This window comes from Lampetra fluviatilis, chromosome 43, assembly GCF_964198595.1.
Source record: "Lampetra fluviatilis chromosome 43, kcLamFluv1.1, whole genome shotgun sequence".
Taxonomy (NCBI): domain Eukaryota; kingdom Metazoa; phylum Chordata; class Hyperoartia; order Petromyzontiformes; family Petromyzontidae; genus Lampetra; species Lampetra fluviatilis.
This window is the reverse complement of record NC_136317.1, coordinates 3,384,729-3,406,097: the sequence shown is the minus strand read 5'-3', so window position 1 is coordinate 3,406,097 and position 21,369 is coordinate 3,384,729. Positions and strand designations below refer to the sequence as shown.

At 55.0% G+C, this 21,369-nt stretch overlaps 1 protein-coding gene across 6 annotated transcripts in view; it reads right to left on the bottom strand.

Moving 5' to 3' along the window:
- GDPD5 (glycerophosphodiester phosphodiesterase domain containing 5) overlaps positions 1 to 21,369 on the bottom strand; it is a 69,108-nt gene that overhangs the window by 14,641 nt on the left and 33,098 nt on the right. For all 6 annotated transcript variants that reach the window (XM_078876164.1, XM_078876159.1, XM_078876161.1 and 3 more), the window contains 10 exons: positions 13,084 to 13,208; positions 10,399 to 10,502; positions 7,555 to 7,648; positions 4,147 to 4,206; positions 2,935 to 3,033; positions 2,477 to 2,570; positions 2,197 to 2,342; positions 1,504 to 1,583; positions 878 to 1,115; positions 397 to 534 (listed from right to left, as the gene is read on the bottom strand). In XM_078876164.1, coding sequence (XP_078732290.1) covers positions 397 to 534; positions 878 to 1,115; positions 1,504 to 1,583; positions 2,197 to 2,342; positions 2,477 to 2,570; positions 2,935 to 3,033; positions 4,147 to 4,206; positions 7,555 to 7,648; positions 10,399 to 10,502; positions 13,084 to 13,200 — 1,170 coding nt within the window. In that variant the 5' untranslated portion in view covers positions 13,201 to 13,208. The remainder of the gene's footprint in view (positions 1 to 396; positions 535 to 877; positions 1,116 to 1,503; positions 1,584 to 2,196; positions 2,343 to 2,476; positions 2,571 to 2,934; positions 3,034 to 4,146; positions 4,207 to 7,554; positions 7,649 to 10,398; positions 10,503 to 13,083; positions 13,209 to 21,369) is intronic.

Genomic DNA, 21,369 nt, shown 5'->3' with positions numbered 1-21,369 from the left:
TGGTCAATGGATAAGACTGCCGATTGATTGGCAGCCAAAGGAGAAATGATGCAGGAGGACGACGACCACGGAGACGAAGCGATGAAGGTTGGCGAGCGAGCGAGCGAGCGAGCGCGTAAGTCGAGTGAAACTTGGATGGATGAGAGAGTGATTTGGTGATTGAGTAGGTAGGTCATTGAATGAGCGAGTGAGCAGGTGAGCAAACGAGTGAGTAGGTGAGCAAGTAAACAAGTGGATGAGCGAGCGAGCGGGCGAGCGAGCGGGCGAGCGAGCGGACGAGCGAGCGGGTGAGCGAGCGGACGAGCGAGCGGGTGAGCGAGCGGACGAGCGAGCGGGTGAGCGAGCGGGTGAGCGAGCGGGTGAGCGAGCGAGCGGGAGGGGCGGGAGTGTCGGTACCAGGCGGTGGGGCATGCCCGACGCCAGCACGGCCTGCACCGTCGTCTCGAGCCACGTGTCCGCGTACGGGTGGTCCCAGGGCGGCCGGCGCAGGTCAAAGATCACCGACTGGTTGCGCTGCGCCGCCAAGTGCAGCACCTGACACGCCAACACGCAAGCGCGCGCACACACATGGACACGCACGTGAACACGCATGCGCCGAGCGCCCAGGCCGGCGCGGGGCGGCGGGAGGAGCGAGCCTCTCCGTCTGCAGCTCCGAGCCAGCGGTGGAAATTCCACATTCACGCGACGGGGGACACCCCCCCCCACTCCCCGTACGGCCCCCCACAAGACAACTTGCTGGCGACGCTCCGCCGCAGGGCGGCTCATCGCCCGCGTTTGCCGCGTCGCTCCGCGGCGGACGGACGAGGGTAGAAACAAACGTTCAGATTTTGTGCCTCGCCGAGAATTCGACAGATGCACCGGTAAAACCCAACGAGACCTCGGACAGCTCGCCGACGCTCTGGTTGCTGGCGAGGGCGCGGTCGTCGGGCGACAGCGACGCCGCAGTGCCGAAGGGGTCGCTGCGCAGGAACCAGGAGCCCGCGTTGAGCGAGCGCAGCTCCGACATGTTGAAGCGGGAGGGGTGCGCCGAGGCGCGCGGCTCCCCGAACACGCGCAGCGCGTCCGTCGTGCGCCGCAGGTCGGTGTCGTGCATCAGGAACGGAACGCCGTCCAGGCTGTGTGGGACGGGGGATGGAGGGGGGTAGGTGGGTGCAGTCGTTGGCACGAGGGGCAGAGAGTCGTTATCGTCGTCATCATCATCATCATCATCATAATCGTCATCACTGTCGTCATGCTTATTGTCGTCAAACATCATTCGTCATCAACGTCGTAATCGTTGTCGTTATCGTCATTGTCATCATTGTGATGATTATCATCATCGTCGTCGTCATCGTCATCACCGCTGTCACCGTCACAGTTGTCACCGTGGTCTTCATCACAATTGATGACAAGACCATGGTTGTCACGTTCATCGTCGTCATTGTCATCATCTGCCGCCAAACATCGTAGCAACACAAGCAAACAATCATCTATTCTACTCTGCAGTGTCATCAGCTAACCCACCTGAGCATCACGTCCGTCTCTAGTCCCTCGCTGCATTCTGTCGCTCGCTCGAATGACATGATCGTGTTCTCTGGGGCAAGCTGCAACAACAAAGACAAATATCCCCCGTGTAGCCTTTAACAGACTGTTGGGGCAAGTGCTGTTAGCGAGCACCTATGAAGGCCGGCACGGGCACACGAGGGGGTTGGTGGCCAGCACCACGCCCGACCACTTTTGTCTCCCGAGTGGCGATGTTTACACACCGCACCAGGTACTCATTTGAGGCTGAGTCGGCCTAGGGGAGGCCCAGGACCGGTTCAAATAAATGTCACCGGTGTTGGCCGAGAGCGGGAATCGAACTCGGGTCGCCGGGTTCGTAGCGCGGCGTAGCGCTAACCGCTGCACCACCGCTCCCCACCAAGCTGCAACTCGCGCACACGCACGCACGCGTGCTCACGGACACACATATCGGCACATGTGCGCAAGCATAAAAACACGGACACATGGGCATAAAACGCCGGCACGTCATACGAGCGGGTGGGTGCCAGCGCCAAGCCCGGCCACCGTCGTCTCGTTTACACACCGCACTGGGTACTCATTTAAGGCCGAGGCGACCTAGGGGACGCTCGCAACCGGTTAAAATATTCGTCGCCAACCACGGCACCATTGCACGTGGCCATGACGGTCCCCGGTTGCTACGGCGCTCACGGTTACCATGGGCGCCCCGCGGTGTCCGAAGAGTTTTGGTCGCGCCGGGAGGTCCCTCTCCTCCACGATGCAGGGCGAGCGCACGAGCAGGGGCAGCAGGTAGAGCGTGAGCAGCGCGGCCAGGTACACGAGCACGATCGACACCTGCAGGGCTACGCACGCACGAGCACGCGTGAGAGCGCACGCGCGTAGCACACGCGTGTAGCACGCGCGTGACACGCACGTGGCACGAGCGATGCTCGCAAACGCAGGGGGGGCGCTCGTGGCGCGTGCGTGCGCTCCTCACCGAGTCGATCGGTGCGGGCGAATTGCCCCGCGACGAGCCACGCCATGAGGGTGAGTCCCACCACCGCGCCGATGTGCAGGAACGGCGCCGTCGACTGCGCCGGGCACGCGCACAAGCAAACAAGGCCCGTTGCCCGAAACGTCGGCAACTCCTCCACACACGCTCATTCCGCCCGAACCCCCGGAGACAAATGCCGGTCTGCGTGATGCGACACTCGCCCAACGTCAGACATTCACCGCTCACAAGCAATCGGTCAACCCACCTGACTAATACCACTCTCACCAGTCATGGAGTCACCTGACCCTCACCATTCACCAACTCACCGCACCACCCGCCGGTCGGCAACTCACGACTGAGCGAGGCTGCCGCCGGTCGTGACGACGCGGCTGGGGGTGGGGCGTAGGGGGCGTAGGGGGCGTAGGGGGCGTAGGGGGCGTAGGGGGCGTAGGGGTCGTTACCTGGAACGAGTAGACGAAGGTGCTCCACTCGTCGCGCCACAGCTCGTACGCGGCGACGATCAGCGCCACGAGGAAGACGAGCGACGTGCAAACGCCGACCTGCAGGTGGGAGAACGAGGGGGGGGGGGGGGGGGGAGGGGCGGTGAACGTCGCTCACCGCCTGGCCGCGTTCGCGGCACGCGCGCATAAGCAACGGAGTTTGACGATCGCTTTAAAAAAACAACAACAGCAGCAGCAGCGACCACGGGTTCACCAGAGTAACTGGCGTACGCGTGCCGCGCGCACGGTGGGGTGAGGTGAGGTGTGGTAGGTGACTCGTCCTACGGGAAGCCCGGCCAGCGTTTACGAGTCCGCCAAATTGCCCTCTAAAGCAAGGGGGCGGCTATCGCGGTGGGGGGGGGGGGGGGGGCAGGCGAGTGGCGCGCGCGCGCCTGCGGGGGCTGCGCCTATACCGCGTCTACCTCTCCAGAGAAAGACGCGACGACCGGGATTGCCGGAGATCGCACGCACGCTTGAGCGCGCTCCGCACGCTTGAGCGCGCTCCGCACGCTTGAGCGCGGTACGCACGCTTGGGCGACGGCAGGAAACCGATGTGGAACTTCTGCCGAGCGACCGCTAGAGGTCCCCGTGGCTCTGAGAGCCAACCCCTCGAGAACTAAACACTTTTGCTATTTTATCCGGCATGGACCACCGAGCCACGTAGCTCTATTTCAGAAGCGACCAGGCCACAAATGACAGCTCAACGAAGTGGCTTATCGCGTGGACAATTTACAGCAGCAGCCAAAAACTCTCAACGCGCGATGAATGGAACGCCGTCCAGGCTGTGTGGTGTGAAAAACGGGAGGACCTGGAGAAAAATCCACGCCACCACGGGGAGGGAGAGAGACACGCAAACTCCAACAATACAGGCGTCGGGGTCGGGATCAAATCCACGATCTCCTGCGTACCAGGCGAGGGAGTTAACATCTCGTAACCGTGGCGCCCACGATTGGGGGTTACGGTGGGGAATAGAGATGATGGTATTTTTTTTTTAAGTGCTGTAACCCCCCCGCACCCCCGACTACTGCGTAGACCAGAAGCCACTTCGAGCGTGCATCGAAGAAAATGAATAAAAAGTAAAAAAAATTACATTTGCGCGCTTAGCAAATGTCCGGGCGGTGGGGGGGAAGTTGGATACTGTGAGCGACCGGACTGGCGCAGCCGCCCACTCACCTTGTGCGTCCAGTGCATGTACATCTGCAGACCCACGGAGACGTGGCACAGCGCCAGCACCTGTCGGGCGGCGGGCAGAGAGAGGGAAGGGAAGATCACGCTCGCGCATCGACGCGCGGCGAAACAACACGCTGGGGGTCGGGGGGGTGGCGGCGAAGGGGGACGACGACGCCAAAAATAAGTGGCACCGGAACGAGTGGCGACGCCGGGGCACGAACGCAGGCAGGTGAGCACACGTGGACACTGTCGTGCACGCAGGTGAAACACGTGGGGGGCACGCAGGTGAAACACGTGGGGGGCACGCAGGTGAAACACGTGGGGGGCACGCAGGTGAAACACGTGGGGGGCACGCAGGTGAAACACGTGGGGGGCACGCAGGTGAAACACGTGGGGGGCACGCAGGTGAAACACGTGGGGGGCACGCAGGTGAAACACGTGGGGGGCACGCAGGTGAAACACGTGGGGGGCACGCAGGTGAAACACGTGGGTTGCACGCAAACACAGACGAGCTCCGCCAACGAAGCCGGACCGACACCGACAGCCGCCAGGTGCACTTTGAGGCTAGCACGTGAAGCGTCGGAGGCTCGCCGCCAGGAGGTCACGGGACAGACCCAGGTGGTGCCATGGGATGACCGACTGAGATGACCGGCAGATGCACCAGCTGTGTCCCCCTACTGTGCCATATATAGCATCCCACACACACACACATGCGAACAAAGACCCCCTCCCCCCCCCACCGTGTAGCCTTCACAGACTGTAGGGGCAAGTGCTGTTAGCGAGCACCTATGAAGGGCCGGAATGGAGCACGAGGGGGTGGGTGGGTGGCCAGCAACCACGCCTGGCCGCCTTTGTCTCCCCAGTGGCGACGTTTACACACCGCACTGGGCAATCATTTGAGGCCAAGTAGACCTAGGGCCCAGGACCGGTTCAGATAATCGTCACCGGTGTTGGCCGTGACCGTGAATCGAACTCGGGTCGCCGGGTTCGTAACGCAACGCGCCAAACCTCTACACCACCGCTGCCCTACAAGACAAAGAGTCTAAAAGCGAGCGCCTCATTAACGCCTGCACACACACACACACACGGCCCTCAATCAGTCATTAGTCTGGAATCAATACGACGAGAAGTCTAATAACGCGCTCCAGCAAATTGACTGCGTTCATTAACGCAACGCAGGAGGCGCGGGGGCCCGTGCCGCTGATGAACAAGTCAGCAAGTCGACAAGTCGACAAGTAGACAAGCAAACAATGCGGCGATCGTTGGCGAATAGGGAACACGCGGCGCCATTCACGGGGAGTGGGGGGGGGGATTGCGTGCTGCTCGCGCCGATATAATAATAATCTAGCAACAATATAGCAACGATCTAGCAACGATCTAGCAACGATCTAGCAACGATCTAACAACGATCTAACAACAATCTAGGAACGATCTAACAACGATCTAGCAATGATCTAACAACGCGATGGGGGGGGGGGCAGTTGCGTTTTTTTTTCTTTCCCAGAAGCGACCTGGCCACAAAAACGAGCACGATTTATTCCGTGGGTTCTCTTGCGGTCAGACCAACGGGGCGTCTGAAAAAATATATATATCCGGTTCACCCTTCCTGGCAAGAAAACAGGAGTTGTGTCAAGATGTTCAAACGAGTTCGCATTAACCACACACAGACGTGCAAACAAACATGGCTCTGATAATATATGCATCGTCTTTGAAACTGATTGGCCTACACACAAGACAATGCATTAATTATCAGAGCATGTTTGTGTTTGCATGCTCACCACAATCACCGCGTGCTGTTAATGCAGACTTGATTCCTTGCAAAAGGTACCCATTTGGTGTTTCAACATCTAAACACGCCTCCTGTTTAAAACCTACTCTTATCACACTATTTGCTTTTTTCGGTAAAGTCACGTAGGTAAAAAAATCTAATCAAATAAATGATTTAGATTTTTTACCTACGTGACTTTACCGAAATAAACAAAGAGTATGAATCCTTGCAGTCACGAAAGCTTCAAACCTACTCTTATCTTTCATGCTTTGAAACTGGCAAAAAAAGGGTCCCATGATAATTAATATAGAAAGGGTAAAATGTATTTGTATTTTTTCAAAAAAAAAAATCACACCCCCCACCACCACGATCATGAAAAATTAATCAAAGACATATCAACGTCAAGTGGTTTCGCGACGAACATCTGTAGACACGCACGCACGCGGCTATACGCAAAGACATCGCGCGTGGCGGTGCCGGTCGTTCTGCCAGCGAGCAACTCGTCGAGGTCACGATGACGCACGGAGGGGGGCTGGGACGTGGCCAGAACCACACCCGGTTGCCTTTGTCTCCCCAGTACCAATGTCTACACACCGCGTCGGGTGCTCATTTGAGGCCGAGTCGACCTGGTAGAGGCCCAGGACCGGTTCAGGTAATCGCCGTCGCTGGCCATGAGCTGGAATCGAACGCGGGTCACCGGGTTTGTTGCGCTACGACTCCCTCACGTAGACGACGACGAAGATCCCCCGTGTAGCCTTCACAGACTGTAGGGGCAAGTGCTGTTAGCGAGCACCTACGAAGGCCGGCACGGCACACGAGGGGGTGGGTGGCCAGCACCACGCCCGGCCGCCTTCGTCTCCCCAGTGGCGATGTTTTTACACACCGCACCAGGTACTCATTGTGGCTGAGTAGACCTAGAGGAGGCCCAGGATCGGTTCAGACCATCTCGACTGGTGTTGGCTATGAGCGGGAATCGAACTCGGGTCGCCAGGTTCGTAGCGCAGCACGCTGACCGCTTACACGCTACCGCTCCCCGCGTAGAAACGCACGCGCACACGCACGCACACACGTGACAATCGCAAAACCTCTCATTCAGCCTTCAAGGCTGCAGCAACAAACACTATTTGTGAAGACCCGTCCAGGCACAAAGCCGACTAACTCTGCGTTCGAAAAATAACATCCCACACGGAAAGACCGTCGAGCAGCGGCAAACGAAATCATGAAACTGAGGAGCGATATTCTCCGTGCTCACAAGTTCAAAATGTACACGTCTGCAGACGGTTCGTTGTTGTCGACGGCGCGAACCCAGGGAGCGCCTGTCAAGGCGATGAACTTCAAGAGCGACGCAGCAACAAAGCGGACAGAGCAACTCCGTGGCGACGGGTCCACAGTGACGCGGTGGAACCGTCCGTCGTTCCAATCGCCGTGCCGGCAGACGGAATCGAAACCGGCGAGCTCCGGATCACAAGCCCCGCCGCGTGCTGCCAACCGTCACGTGACTGTTGGCGGCTCCCCACGTTCGCTCTTCCCCCACGACCTCATTCCGAACTTCGGTTTCAACACCGCGCGACCAAACGGACGTCGGCGTCGTTGCGCGCGCGCCCGTCGCGCTGTACGACGCCGTGAACGCAGGGGGAGCTCACCAGCAGCATGACGAGGTAAGTGAGGAGCGCGATGGCGATGACGAACATCGGCACAGACCAGCTGTACCAGTAGCCGAGCTTCGAGTAGAGAAACCTGGGCGGAACGACAGCAGCACGCGCGCTCCATTGCCCCAGCTTTGTGCGAAGTGTTGATGTGCGCGCGTGAGTGCGTCTGTGCGTGCATGTCAATGTCTGCTCGTCAAAGAAGCATAAACCACCATCACGCGAACGGCGGTCATCCTCGCAGCGGCGCCTTTTGGCATCGTGCGAGTCCGTCTGGAACGTTCTTTCCTTCCGATATTAGGAAGCCACTGGAGCTGTGCACTTGTAAATCATCTAGATTGACAAACTAATTTCTTTAGAACAGCTTTTTTGTGTTTAGTTTGTTGTCCAATTAGCATGGTTGGCTACGTACGGTGCAAACAAAAACTTCAATATGTACAAAGACTCTGTCGGCGACCAACGGGAAACCGAATCACAAGAGACAGTGCATTCAGTTCTCTTGAGCTCGAGGTCTGGACAAGGCTGGGGGGAACTTTTTGAACACGCAATGCACACCTTTGCGTGCTGCTAAATCCAGGCCGGTACGGCGCATGAAGACGGGGTCGGGCCGGCCAATCCCAGCGGCAAAATTCCCAAATTCCAGGCGACGTATACAGGAGGTCGCGGGTTCGATCCCGACCCTGTCGCCTGTATATTTGGAGTTTGCACGTTCCCCCCGTGGTCGCGTGGATTTTTCCCACGGGTCCTCTGGTTTTTCCCTCCACATGTAGAATCAACGTTCATTTAGAGTATTTGTTTGCTATACATTTCCACGTGATAAGCCACTTTGTTGAGCTGTCATTTGCGATGGGCATGTCGCTTCTAAGAAAAAGCTATATAGCTCAGTGGGCCTTACCTGGTAAAATAAAAAGTTTACGCTTTATAGAATTGGAAGCAAGTGGAGTCGATTTAGAAGCCTGCCACTTCAATCGCTGCCAAAGCTACAATGTTTACCGGGCATGCGGCGTCAGTCATGCAATAATGGAGCATTGAATGAGCACGGGGTATTTAGGAAATGACGAGGTCATAAAAAACCACTATGCCAGCAATAGCTACGGATAACATTTTGCAAAGCACTTAACGGGCAAATAGCTATTACTTAACGGGCAATAGCTATTTATTTATTTACAAATTGGAATTGCAGTGCTTTCGTCATCTGATATATGTTTATGTTAGTATGAAAATAAAACACGGGAAAAAAGTTATACAGGTACAGCAAGCACGACAAAACGACCATTTGCGAAAACGGACGATACGATTATCATAGGCCATTTTTTCCCCTTCCATAATATAGGGTTTTTTGGGTTAGATCACGTAAATATAAACGTGTCGTTAAACCCACCTCCACGCGACACAGCCAATTAGTAAGGTTTGTCACGTAAACAATTAGTTACTAGTTCAGCACAACGGTTGTGTTCGAGCACCGTTACGTCTCGCACGGTAATCACAACAACCAGCCTCATCAGGCGACAGCCAGAATTGGTCGCGAAAGCCCACGCGGTGCAACTGCCCTTTTTTAGTTTTTCTCATTGCTCAGAATTTTCTCATCTCACGTTTGGGCTCGACTTGTAATGTGATGATGGCGCTTTTGAGTGGCAGGTTTGTTGCGCCACGCGTACGTCAACAAATATAAAACGCCGACTCGACTAATAAGCTGCCAAGGCGATGCCCTGGCAGCTGCTCGCAAACGACGCTCCTGGCGGCAGAGGCGTCGACCTGAACGAGCTCCAGGGGGTACGTCAGAGGTCGCAACCGGGTACCCGATACCCGTACCCTACCCGATACCCAGCTACCCGTACCCGGCCGGGTACGGGTACGGGTAGCCGTTTGCGACCCTGGTGCGGCCGGGTACGGGTACGGGTAGGCCGTGAGTCACTGGTGAGTAACCGTTTGTCACTCATTTCGGGTAGGGTACGGGTAGGGAACGGGTACCCGTACCCGGCCGGGTACGGGTACGGGTACCCATTTGCGACCCTGGTGCGGCCGGGTACGGATACGGGTAAGGAATCAAAACCCGTTTGCGACCTCTGGGGTACGTGCACATGCGTTCCAGCGATAGCAGGTTTGGGGGGTGTACCCCCGATTTACCCCACCCACACCCGACCTGCCGATCACAGACGAACTGTGGCGTATACCCGCTTATACCGCTGAGGCGAGCTACAAGGCAATGTTATTCAGAAGCGACCTGGCCTCAAATGATAGCTCAACAAAGTGGCTTATCGCGTGGACGTTCATGGGAGCCAAGTACTCTTAAACGCACGCCGATTCTCAATGTGGAGGGAAAAATCGGAGGACACGGTTAAAAAAATCCACGCCATCACGACGTCAACATCTCGCCACCATGATGGTGATGAGAGAGACACGCCAACTCCAAATACACAGCAGGTGTCAGGGGTCAATATCGAACGCACGACCTCCTGCGTACCAGGCGAGGCAGTTAACATCTCCTAGCCTCGGGCGGTGGGGTGGAACCGGCGACCTCTGGGTTGCAAGTCCACCGTGCTGACCGCTGCTCCAGGGGTGGTGGCCCAAGCCGCGGACATTTGCACGGTGCCAACGATCGTGGCGGTGAGACGTCGCGTCGATCCTACCGGCGAGACGTCGCGTCGATCCTACCGGCGTCGTGCAAGCGAGAGGCTTTTTCTTTCTTCTCCTGATGACGATCGCTTGCCTTGTGATCGAAACGCCGTAGTTTTTTTCGTTCTTTTCTTTGAACCTATCTACGCGACTGCCGAAAGACCCAAAGAATATGAATTCCTGCATGACGAAAGCTTCAAGTCTTGATTTAAGCGAGAGGCTCACCACTCAAAGTCGTTGTAGTCGTTGCTGGCTTGGCACCAGAAGTAGAACCAGATGGCGGAGAGAGCGCAGGTCAGGAAGACGAGCAGGAACCACAGCCTCTCCCACTGCAAGACAAAAAAACGTGTAACCTTAACAGACCGTTGGGGGCAAGGGCTGTTAAGCGAGCAGCACCTACGAAGGCCGGCACGGCACACGAGGGGAGTGGGTGGCCAGCACCACGACCGGCCGCCTTTGTTGCCACGGTGGCGATGTTTACACATTGTTGTCTAGACATGGCATCAGTTATTAATTTGAGGCCGAGTCCACCTAGGAGAGACCCGCCAAAAGCAACTGCGCCACCGCTCCTGCAGTAATTTTAAGGCCGATCAGACTTAATCCACATTGCACGCACACGCAGAGAAAAAAACCCTAACACAAAAGTTCATGCCTATTATACATTTTTGGTGAAATTACACAAATTTCTATTCGTCGCGAATTCCACACGGATTCTCCGCCGCATTTAAATGTTTCAATATCCGCTGCAGCGGCGGGAGGAGGGAGGGGGGGGGAGGAGCCCTCGGAAGCCGCTGCGCGTGAACGCGGCACGGATTTGTGTTCGCTCCGTAAACGCGATTAGCGCCCCGGGGAATGTACGAGTGGTGCGGATTATAGCGCGCCGGCATCATCGTCGTCATTGTCACGGCGAGCGGCCATCGCTTCGGAATCGCTTCTCCCGTCACACGCGATCGCTCAACGGCACGGACGCTTTGAACGCGCGCCGACCTCTCGGTTCGCGGGTGCTGGGTTCGACTCCAGGATCGAGGGTGTTAGCATTGCTGGACATCTTCTACATCAGTCATTGCCGCCGTCGATCCAGCGGCTGGGAACCGATTTATTTGTCGGGACCTCTACGTTCTCACGATTGTCCAAACCTTGGCTTCAAAAACGTGTTTCTGCGGATGATGACGCTGCTGTTGCTGCTGTTGACACTGCTGCTGATGATAATGATGACGCTGCTGCTGCTGCTGATAATGATGACGCTGCTGCTGCTGATAATGACGCTGCTGCTGCTGCTGATAATGACGCTGCTGCTGCTGCTGCTGATAATGACGCTGCTGCTGCTGATAATGACGCTGCTGCTGCTGATAATGACGCTGCTGCTGCTGATAATGACGCTGCTGCTGCTGCTGATAATGACGCTGCTGCTGCTGCTGATAATGACGCTGCTGCTGCTGCTGATGATAATGACGCTGCTGCTGATAATGATGACGCTGCTGCTGCTGCTGATGATGACGCTGCTGCTGCTGATAATGACGCAGCTGCTGCTGATAATGACGCTGCTGCTGCTGATAATGACGCTGCTGCTGATGATAATGACGCTGCTGCTGCTGATAATGACGCTGCTGCTGATGATAATGACGCTGCTGCTGCTGCTGCTGATAATGATGACGCTGCTGCTGCTGATAATGATGACGCTGCTGCTGCTGCTGATAATGATGACGCTGCTGCTGCTGATAATGACGCTGCTGCTGATAATGATGACGCTGCTGCTGCTGCTGATAATGACGCTGCTGCTGCTGATAATGACGCTGCTGCTGATGATAATGACGCTGCTGCTGATGATAATGACGCTGCTGCTGATGATAATGATGACGCTGCTGCTGCTGATAATGATGACGCTGCTGCTGCTGCTGATAATGACGCTGCTGCTGATAATGATGACGCTGCTGCTGCTGATAATGACGCTGCTGCTGATGATAATGACGCTGCTGCTGATAATGATGACGCTGCTGCTGCTGCTGCTGATAATGACGCTGCTGCTGCTGCTGCTGATAATGACGCTGCTGCTGCCGATGGTGCCGGTGAACGAGCGACTTGACCTAACTTCTAACGGTGCCTGAGGAGGGGCGAGGAACCGAAGCGATATGGAACAAGTGCAGTTTGGGTCCTTGCTTATAAGTTGAACTCTTCCAAATGTGGGACCCCCCCCCAGCGCTGGCAAGGAGCTCCGTGGCAGGCAGAAGAGGAGGAGGAGTTCATCCGGCGGCCGGCCCTCGGGAACGAAGAAGGCCCCGGAACGGAACGAGACCCCCAAAGACGATGGCCCGGGGGGAGGGGGAGGGGGGTTTGCTTGGCTTTGCTCAAGCGGCAACGCCGGGCGAACAGCTCCGCGTGGCTTCACACGCAAACACGGATTCTCGCCGGTCGGCGACACCAAAGTCATTCGCCTCCCGTGGAGAGAGCGACAATCAAGCGCAGGAGAGAGCCGGTGGAGAGCCTGCTGATGGCTAACCGTGCCCCGCCTGCGTGTATGAACCGTGAGCAGACTGCCTGTATAACCAAGGCACCCCGTCACCATCCAAGCCATCAGTTTGGCCAGGTTGCAGCCCATTAGCTCGGGTTCATCATCCCATTCCCACTGGAAACGGAGGGGGGGGGGGGGGGCGAGTCAATGACGTCGCCACGGCTAATCGCGCCGGTTGCCAATTTAGTCGCATGTTGCTTTGCAAAACACGATCAATCGCGTCGCTGTGACGACGGTGCTCTGTCGTGAATGACGACGACGACGTCTCCAAGCCGGCTTAGCGCAGCGCTAACAGCTCCGCTGCCGCGCGTGCGTGCGTGCGCGCGTGTGTGCGTGTGCGTGCGTGCGTGCGTGCGACGTTTGCTCGCCCCCTCCGCTGGCGCTTGCTCGCCCACACCGACCTTGGTGGAGTCGTCGTGCGAGCGCTGGTAGCGCTTCCACCGGCAGCCGTACAGGCCGGCGAGGCATGACAGGCAGAGCTGGGGCCGGTAGTACTGCAGCGGCTGGTGCTTGACCATGGCGGCTCCTGCGAGACAAGGGGATCCGGCACACGGGATCAGCGACAGTGGGATCAGCAACAGTGGGATCAGCGACAGTGGAATCAGCGGAAGCGGCATCGTCCACGCCGACGGCATCGTCGGGATCGTCGTCAACGGCGGCGGGATCGTTAGTCGTCGTCGTCGTCGTCATCAGCGGTGGCACCGTCGTTAATTAACGGCATCGTCGGGGTGTTAACACCATCATCATCATCATCATGAAGAGCGGCATAATTATAAACGATGCCATCATCAAGACCATCAAGAACAGTCGTCGCCAGGATTGTCATTATCATCATCATTATCATCATCATTATCATGATCATTATGAACAGCATTGGCATCATTATCAAGGCCCGCGAAATCACTTGGTCTGGCCCTGCCAAGGCAACCGCAGGCAGGACTCGAAATTCAATAAATCTCGGAGCAAACCTGGAAAAGCAGTTGCGAGTAGCAGCAACATCAATACCAGCCAACATCACACGCCTCACCAAAGAGAAGCAGTTCCAGCCATCACATTAGGGGTGAGAGTTAATTAAATGTTTGACCAAATATAAACAGGCTAATTTCGAAGTTGATAATTTTGCATGGCCGGCGAATGATGTTATAAATATCCAAATGGCCCTTGGCAGAAAAAAGGTTCCCCACCCCTGATCTAGACTATCATTAACAGCAGCATCAACACGGGCATCAACATCGTCAATAACAGCATCGCACGTTGATCCCAATCTGCCTACAATATCTGCCAACTGCCCTACCGGAGTCACATCACGAGATGTTGAATCCATTCAGAACGCTCTCGCACAGCAGCGCAGCTCGTTGCATCAGAGAAAAGGGGCCCACGAAAGCGGACATCACAGAGCTACCTCTGAGATCCCTTCACGGTGACCTCTGGCCCACACAGCAGAGGGGGCTGCACCAGAGGTCGCAATCGGGTACGCAATACCCGTACCCTACCCGATACCCGGCTACCCGTACCAGGCCGGGTACCCGTTTGCGACCCTGGTGCGGCCGAGTACGGGGACGGGTAGGCCGTGAGTCACTGGTGAGTAACCGTTTGTCACTCATTTCGGGTAGGGTACAGGTACCGGTAGGGAACGGGTACCCATACCCGGCCGGGTACGGGTACCCATTTTCGACCCTGGTGCGGCCGGGTACGGGTAAGGAATCAAAACCCGTTTGCGACCTCTGAGATCCCTTCACGGTGACCTCTGACCCACACAGCAGAGGGGGCTGCACTTTCCCACCCACTCCGGCGTACGGGAGTGATGTCCGTCGCGTGAAACTCACACAGACGTCTGTAATTATCAGAGATGGAATTTGCCAAAAAGGATCCGAATCAGAATATTTATTCATACTGGAGGAGGAATCCGATGAGCTATGAAGCTCTTTTTCACAGATGACCAGTAGGGACGGGGTCAGAAGGTTACAACAACAAACAGTGCCAACAACGCAATAGGAGTGCAAAAAATAGGAAAGGTAAACAAATCCCTTAAAAATATACAAATAAAACTAAACTATTTTAATCTTACCAGATAAAGGCCACCGAGGTATTGACTTATTCTTCATAACACAACCTGGCCACAAATGATAGCTCAACGAAGCGGCTCATCACGTGGACATTTATAGCAGCAAAAAAGAAATCCGAATAATCTGAACGAGATAAAAAAATAATTAAGTTCAGACGGAAATGTTTACGCGATGGGTTTTGTTGTTGTTGTTGCAAAGTCAACGATGGCCCGGGTTAAGACCAACAATCCCCACTGCATTTGAGAGCCCTGACCCACGAAGCGCTGGGCGGGGGGGGGTCATCACTGGGCTCCGACCTCCCTGCCACCCCTCTGCGGTCGTGTAATATGTTGGGTGCGAGGGGAGGAAGCCGTCTGCCAAGGGGTCGCTCAACCCTGGGATCAGTCAGGTGGGAGTGGGGGAGCGGGGGCTACAAAAACAATCGGTGGCGAGGAGAGATTGACTACCTTCGCCTGGTGTACAGGAGGTCGTGAGTTCGATCCCGATCCTGACGCCTGCTGCTGTATATTTGGAGTTTGCGTGCCGGTCTCTTCCCTGTGGTCGTGCGGATTCGTCTCCGGGTCCTCCGGGTTTTTCCCTCCGCGTTCAGAATCATCGCCACGCGTTTAAGAGTATTTGGACAATATAAATTTTCCGCGTATCGACGAGCCACTTGGCTGAGCTATCGTTGGCGATGGCCAGGGTCGCTTCCGAAAAAAAGAGCTACACAGCCCTCAATCGAGGCGAGGCCCTGCCGGATTGTTCCTCGACGCCGGAAATGTCGCCGCCCATTTTGCGGAAATGTCAACTCTTTTCGGTATCGATTCGCCCTCCCTCTTGTTTTTAAATGATATCCGCTAACCTCTGCCGGGCTCAACGCACATGTGACTCGCCGCCGACTTGAGACGTTTATTATTTTCCCAACAAAGGGAGCGAGAATGTGCGACAGCACCAAAAAAGGCGCGGGTCATCGCAGCTTAAAAAATGTACAATCGTGTGGTGAACGTCAAAGTAGCGTTCATTTTCGTCACCGTTTAGACGTTGCTGGAACGAACATCATGATCATGGTCGTCATCGTCAATGATGTGACCATCATCAGACATCATTTCCATCGTGATCGTGATTACCATCACACTCATCATCAGTGTTGTCGTCATTACCAGTCACATTAGTCACTCATTTTGTCCCTTCAAACTTTGATGCGTGACCCCGCCAATCTGAATTATTATTATTATTATTTGGCGAGGGTGGGAGTCACGGTTCAATTCAGGGCAGAAAAAATAAACGACCATCTCGTAAAGATTGTTTCTCGTTTGTTCCCGTCTCGTTTTTGCAGATTCTCATTCCACTTCAGCTGCCGACGTTTATAAATTTGCGGAACATTTGCATCGGCCATTTGTGAACCGCACAGCGCGGGGCTCCACGTGACAGTGAGAGAACGCCCGCGTTGGATTTTTTTTACGGGAATTTTCCTTCAAGTAGCCTTATAGTAATTATCATTACTATTATTGCCCCTCCGATTAGCACGTTTGGCTATGTACGGCGCGAAAGTAGTTCAAACAGTAGCCGTCACGCTTACCTAAACACTCTGCCTAATGAGATGGTCAGAGAAGGGGCCGCAGAAGAAGATATCACAGTACTGCCTCTGAAAACTCAAAGCGAACTCTTATCCACAGCAAGGGGCAGAACTTTCCCGCCCGCCCTGCTTCATGAGAGTAATATTCATCGCTACGACAATCAATACGATTTTTTTTCTCCTCCTATGTTCAGACCTGGATTTAAGCCCAAATTAAGTGTACAACCCAGTTTAATCGTTTTGTTGTTGTTGTTTTCGCAGTTATCGCCAGCTGTGTTGAGACCACCGCTCGCTACACTTAAATCATGGGCGGCTCGGACACTGGTCTCTCGGTGGCGCGCAACTGGTCGTTCGGACCTCCGAGGCCGCTCGACTCCACATTCTCGGCAGGTCGGTTCACCGAAATAAAAAGGATCGACCTTTCTCCCGGGGGAGGGGGGAACTAAAACGGGAGCACAAAAACAAGCAAATTCTTGGCCGCTCAATTCGGATCGCACGCCCACGCACACACACGCATCGGGTGGAGACGTTCGCTGGGTAAATGAGCGCGAGAATAAAAAACGACGGCACGCGGACGACGACGATGCGGCCGAATCACCGCCAACGGCGCCAATCGACACCGGCTGGTTTACAAAGTAGCCGCCGCCCGCTCTGAGCCGCGGTGGCTAGGAGACGTTAACTACCTCGCCTGGTACACAGGAGGTCGTGGGTTCGATCCCGACCCGGACGATGCCTGCTGTATATTTGGAGTTTGCGTCTCTCTCTCTCTCATCACCATCACGGTGGCTAAGAGATGTTAACTACCTCGCCTGGTGTACAGGAGGTCGTGGGTTCGATCCCGACCCTGACGATGCCTGCTGTATATTTGGAGTCTGCGTCTCTCCCTCTCATCACCATCACGGTGGCTAGGAGACGTTAACTACCTCGCCTGGTGTACAGGAGGTCGTGGGTTCGATCCCGACCCGGACGATGCCTGCTGTATATTTGGAGTCTGCGTCTCTCTCTCATCACCATCACGGTGGCTAGGAGATGTTAACTACCTCGCCTGGTGTACAGGAGGTCGTGGGTTCGATCCCAACCCTGACGCCTGTTGCTGTATATTTGGAGTTTGCGCGCCGGTCTCTCCTCGTCGTCGTGTGGATTTTTCTCTGGGTCCTCCAGGTCTTTCCCTCCACATTGAGAGACTCAACATCACGCGTCGAAAGAGTGTTTGGCCACCGTACATTTACGCACGGTGATGAGTCACTTCGTTGAGCTATCGTACGTGATAGCCAGGTCGCTTCTGAAAAAGAGCTACAAAGCTCGGTGGGCCTGAACCTGGTAAAAATAAAAAATAGTTTCATAGGTTTAGCTTTCAGCCGTGGGCCGACACGCAACAAAACTCCTGCCGATGGGCCGGGCGCGTCACCCGAGGTAGCGTCGCCTCGCCAGCACAAAAAAAGACACGGCGGCAAGACACGGCGGCAAGACCCGGCAAGCCAACGCGTATCCCCCGGGGGTCACGGGAACCCGGCATGCCGGCTGCAAGCGAACGCAGCGAAGAGGAGGGGGAGGGCGAGGGAGGGAGAGGGTTAAATAATGTAAATGACGGCAGGAACGAAGGAGCGGCTCGGGTTTGTGAAATGAGCCAGGATGAGATTTGATTGCCCGAGAGGGGAGGCCGTAGTCGAGGCTCAGACAGAGATTATATTCCGGTGCAAAACAAATTAGGCGGTGCTTGTGATGTTGTGTAAACCTGTCTGGCGAGATCTAGCCCGCACCAACTGTGTGCACTTGAACACAGTGGTCAATAGAAACCTGGGTACAGTATTTTAATAATGCATTGCTTTGAAAATCACACACGACCCGGTATCATTTACAACACGCAGCGCACCCTGGGCTTGACTCATCGGTTCACAGCAGCTAAACTTTCAGAATGGACGACAACGGGAACATTTTAAGTGTGCCGTTGTTTGGGGAAAAATGGAGAAAAGTGGAAAGAGAGAGGAAGACCTAAGAGATTGGTGCGAGAAAGATGTGGCACCACTCGACCAGATTTGGCACACGGCAGAGGAAAGTGGGCTTCGAATTTCGAAACGTGCAGTGGCCACCTACGGGGCGAACCGCCCATGGATCGTGATGACGATGACGAAAATTCTAGCCCTGAACGATGGAACCAAGAGCCTTTTGGAACATCGACATCGGGAGCAATTCGCAGAAAATGCACTCAAACAGACAAGCGACAGCGGGCAAACTGGCTCTCGGTGCCAGGAGCACCGTCAATGACGGCCAAACGATCGAGATTGGTTCTTGCGGCGCCCGAGGGGCCGGGCGGTGGAGGGTGGATCTTATCGCTTGGAGTAAAGGACTCGCTCGCTCACCCCTACCCACCTCCAAAAAGACGAAGATCCCCCGCCTGTAACAGACTGTCGGGGAAAGTGCTGTTAAGGGAGCACCTATGAAGGCGGGCACGGCGGTCACACGAGGGGGTGGGTCTCCAACACGACGCCCGGCCGCCTACGTCTCCCCAGCGGCGATGTTTTTACCAGGTATTCATTTGAGGCCGAGTCGACCTAGGCGAGGCCCGGGACCGGGTTCAGATAGTCGTCGCCGGCGTTGCCCGCGAGCGGGAGTCGAACTCGGGTCGCCGGGTTTCGAGGCGCGGAGCGCAAACCGCTACGCCGCCGCTCCCCCACTAACATCCACGCACCAGCCAGGCAGCTCGCGAACATCAAAGAAAATGGCAATAAGCACGTGGCCGGTGAGAGCGCCTCCACCCTGTGGACGGGAGACAAGGTGGTACGGGGCGCTGCGAAGCCCTTTCATCCCACCGCCCCCCACCAACCTCCCACAGTCACCCCCCCCCCTCACTGTGATGCACACCACGTTCCGAGGCTCCGTGTCCTGTCCGCACGTTAACCCTTTTCCCGTCCCGAGACGTCCCGTTCACGACGCGCAAGCGGCTTGGCGTTCATTTTATTCCGGGAGGCGTAGCGGCGTTGTTTACAAAGACGTCGCGCTCACCGCAGAGAACCGTAGCGACACGACCGCCACGCTCTAAGACAGCTGGCGCCAAACTGTGCCGCACGCCCTCCGGCGTGGCCATTTTACTTCCGATTCCGTTTCGAATCGATTTAGTTCCAATGACGTACACGCACGGAATCGGAACGGATTCGGAAGAAAAACCGATGACGGACACGCACGCGTACGCCATCGTAACGGGAAGGGGTTTTATAAGTTCCATCGCAACGGCAGTTTCGCTCCCCCCCCCCCAACGAGTCTCTGCGTGGCCGTGAAGCTATTAACGGCGCGGATTCCACCGGCCGATCGGAACGAAAAACTTGGTGCGGCACCCAGCCGGTGGTGGAAGTTCCACGTTCCAGTGGCAGGGGGCAAGTATATTCGTATATATTGTTGACCACTGTTGGAGTGCCACAAAGTGGTGTTCATTTGATTTTCATTGACGCCGGAGAAGTGGTGGTTGCCTCGTAGGCCAGTGATGTGAAGCCCGTTACGCGTCGATTAATAATCGCTCTCGTCTCTCCACATTCGATTCCAAATACGGGTATCGGTGCGACGTTATCAGCAGACGGAGAAACACATCCACCCGGAGCCCTGCAGCGAGCAGTGCATCACTGTGTGTCGGACTACTGCGAATGATATCACAGATGCTACCCGCGGTGTCACTTCACCTGCTATCATTATGCACACTCGGGGGATAGGCCTCTTAATGTCCTGCAAAGAGTGTTAAGAGTACAGATTCCATCTCTGGCTCCGCCCACTTACCCTTGGGTCGAGCCCACCTATAAAGTCTCTATAACCTCGTGTTGCAGCAGCAGCTCTTTCTCCTGCATCAGCAGTACTCCTGCTGTGTTTGTCTCGCCTGATGACGGTTGCTTGTGTTGCGATCGAAACGTTGTGATCTCTTCATTTTCTATCTACGCGACTTTACCGAAAGAACCAAGCAGTATGGCGTTAAGAGTGTTCGTCGCATGCCAATCAAACTGAGATTTATTTTTATTGCCAAACTGAATAAAAAGCCACATTTACGGGTTTTGTTGTTTCTGTGCAGTGAGTGGTGACCATCCATAAGAGGTTTTTGTTGGGTTAGATCGCATAAATATATAAATGTGTCGTTAAACCCGCCACCACCCCCCACAGCCAATTAGCAAGGGTTGTCACGTAAACAGAACGTGCCAATTCGTCACTAGTACAGCACACCGGTGTGTTGGAGAGAAAATCCACAACATGGTGACCAGTCTCAGGCCACCAACTCACTACAGTTGCCGCAACATCCAAATAGCACGCATGGCTACGTACGGTGTGAAAGAAGCTCAACATAACACGGTTTACTGACGGGACAGTTCAATCTTGATTTGAAGCTTTCGTGACTGCAGGAATCCATACTCTTTGGTTCTTTCGGTAAAGTCACGTGGGTAGAAAATAAAACTGCCTACTTCAGCAGTTTTTTTTTGCTGTGGTTGTCCCACCTGATGACGTTTGCTTGTGTTGCGATCGACACGTGATTTATTATTTTTCTACCTTACGGAGAGAACCAAAGAGACGAGACAGTTGTTTATCGGATATCCACCCAGAATATCAGCAGTGCTGGCTGAGCGCTCTGACACTTTGAGCTACCAGGCCACACGTAAAAAAACTAAACAGGACAAAGTTACGATGATACTAAAAGTCAAGTTTACAATCTCGTAACTCACCGCCATATAAAAGACACAAACACACACAGGTAACCCTTCTCATGTTACAAAGGTCACGTAAAGAAAATTGGGAAACTTCATTATCATCTTAAGAAACACATATGAAGGGGGGGGGGGGGAGGTGACATTTTTAAGGTAATTATATTTTGAAATAAGTTTAACACGTAGGCTTTCGCGACCAATATCATTAATAATACAGTTTGTTTGGGGGTTAGATCACGTAAATATATAGATAGTAAATGTTGTGACTTTGCTCTCCAACACACCGGTGTGCTGTACTGGGGGGTAATTTGACCCTACTTCACCAAAGTCAGGGGTGCGTAGACGTGGCAGCATAGGAGTAGAGTACAACAATTAAAATCACCGCACTGC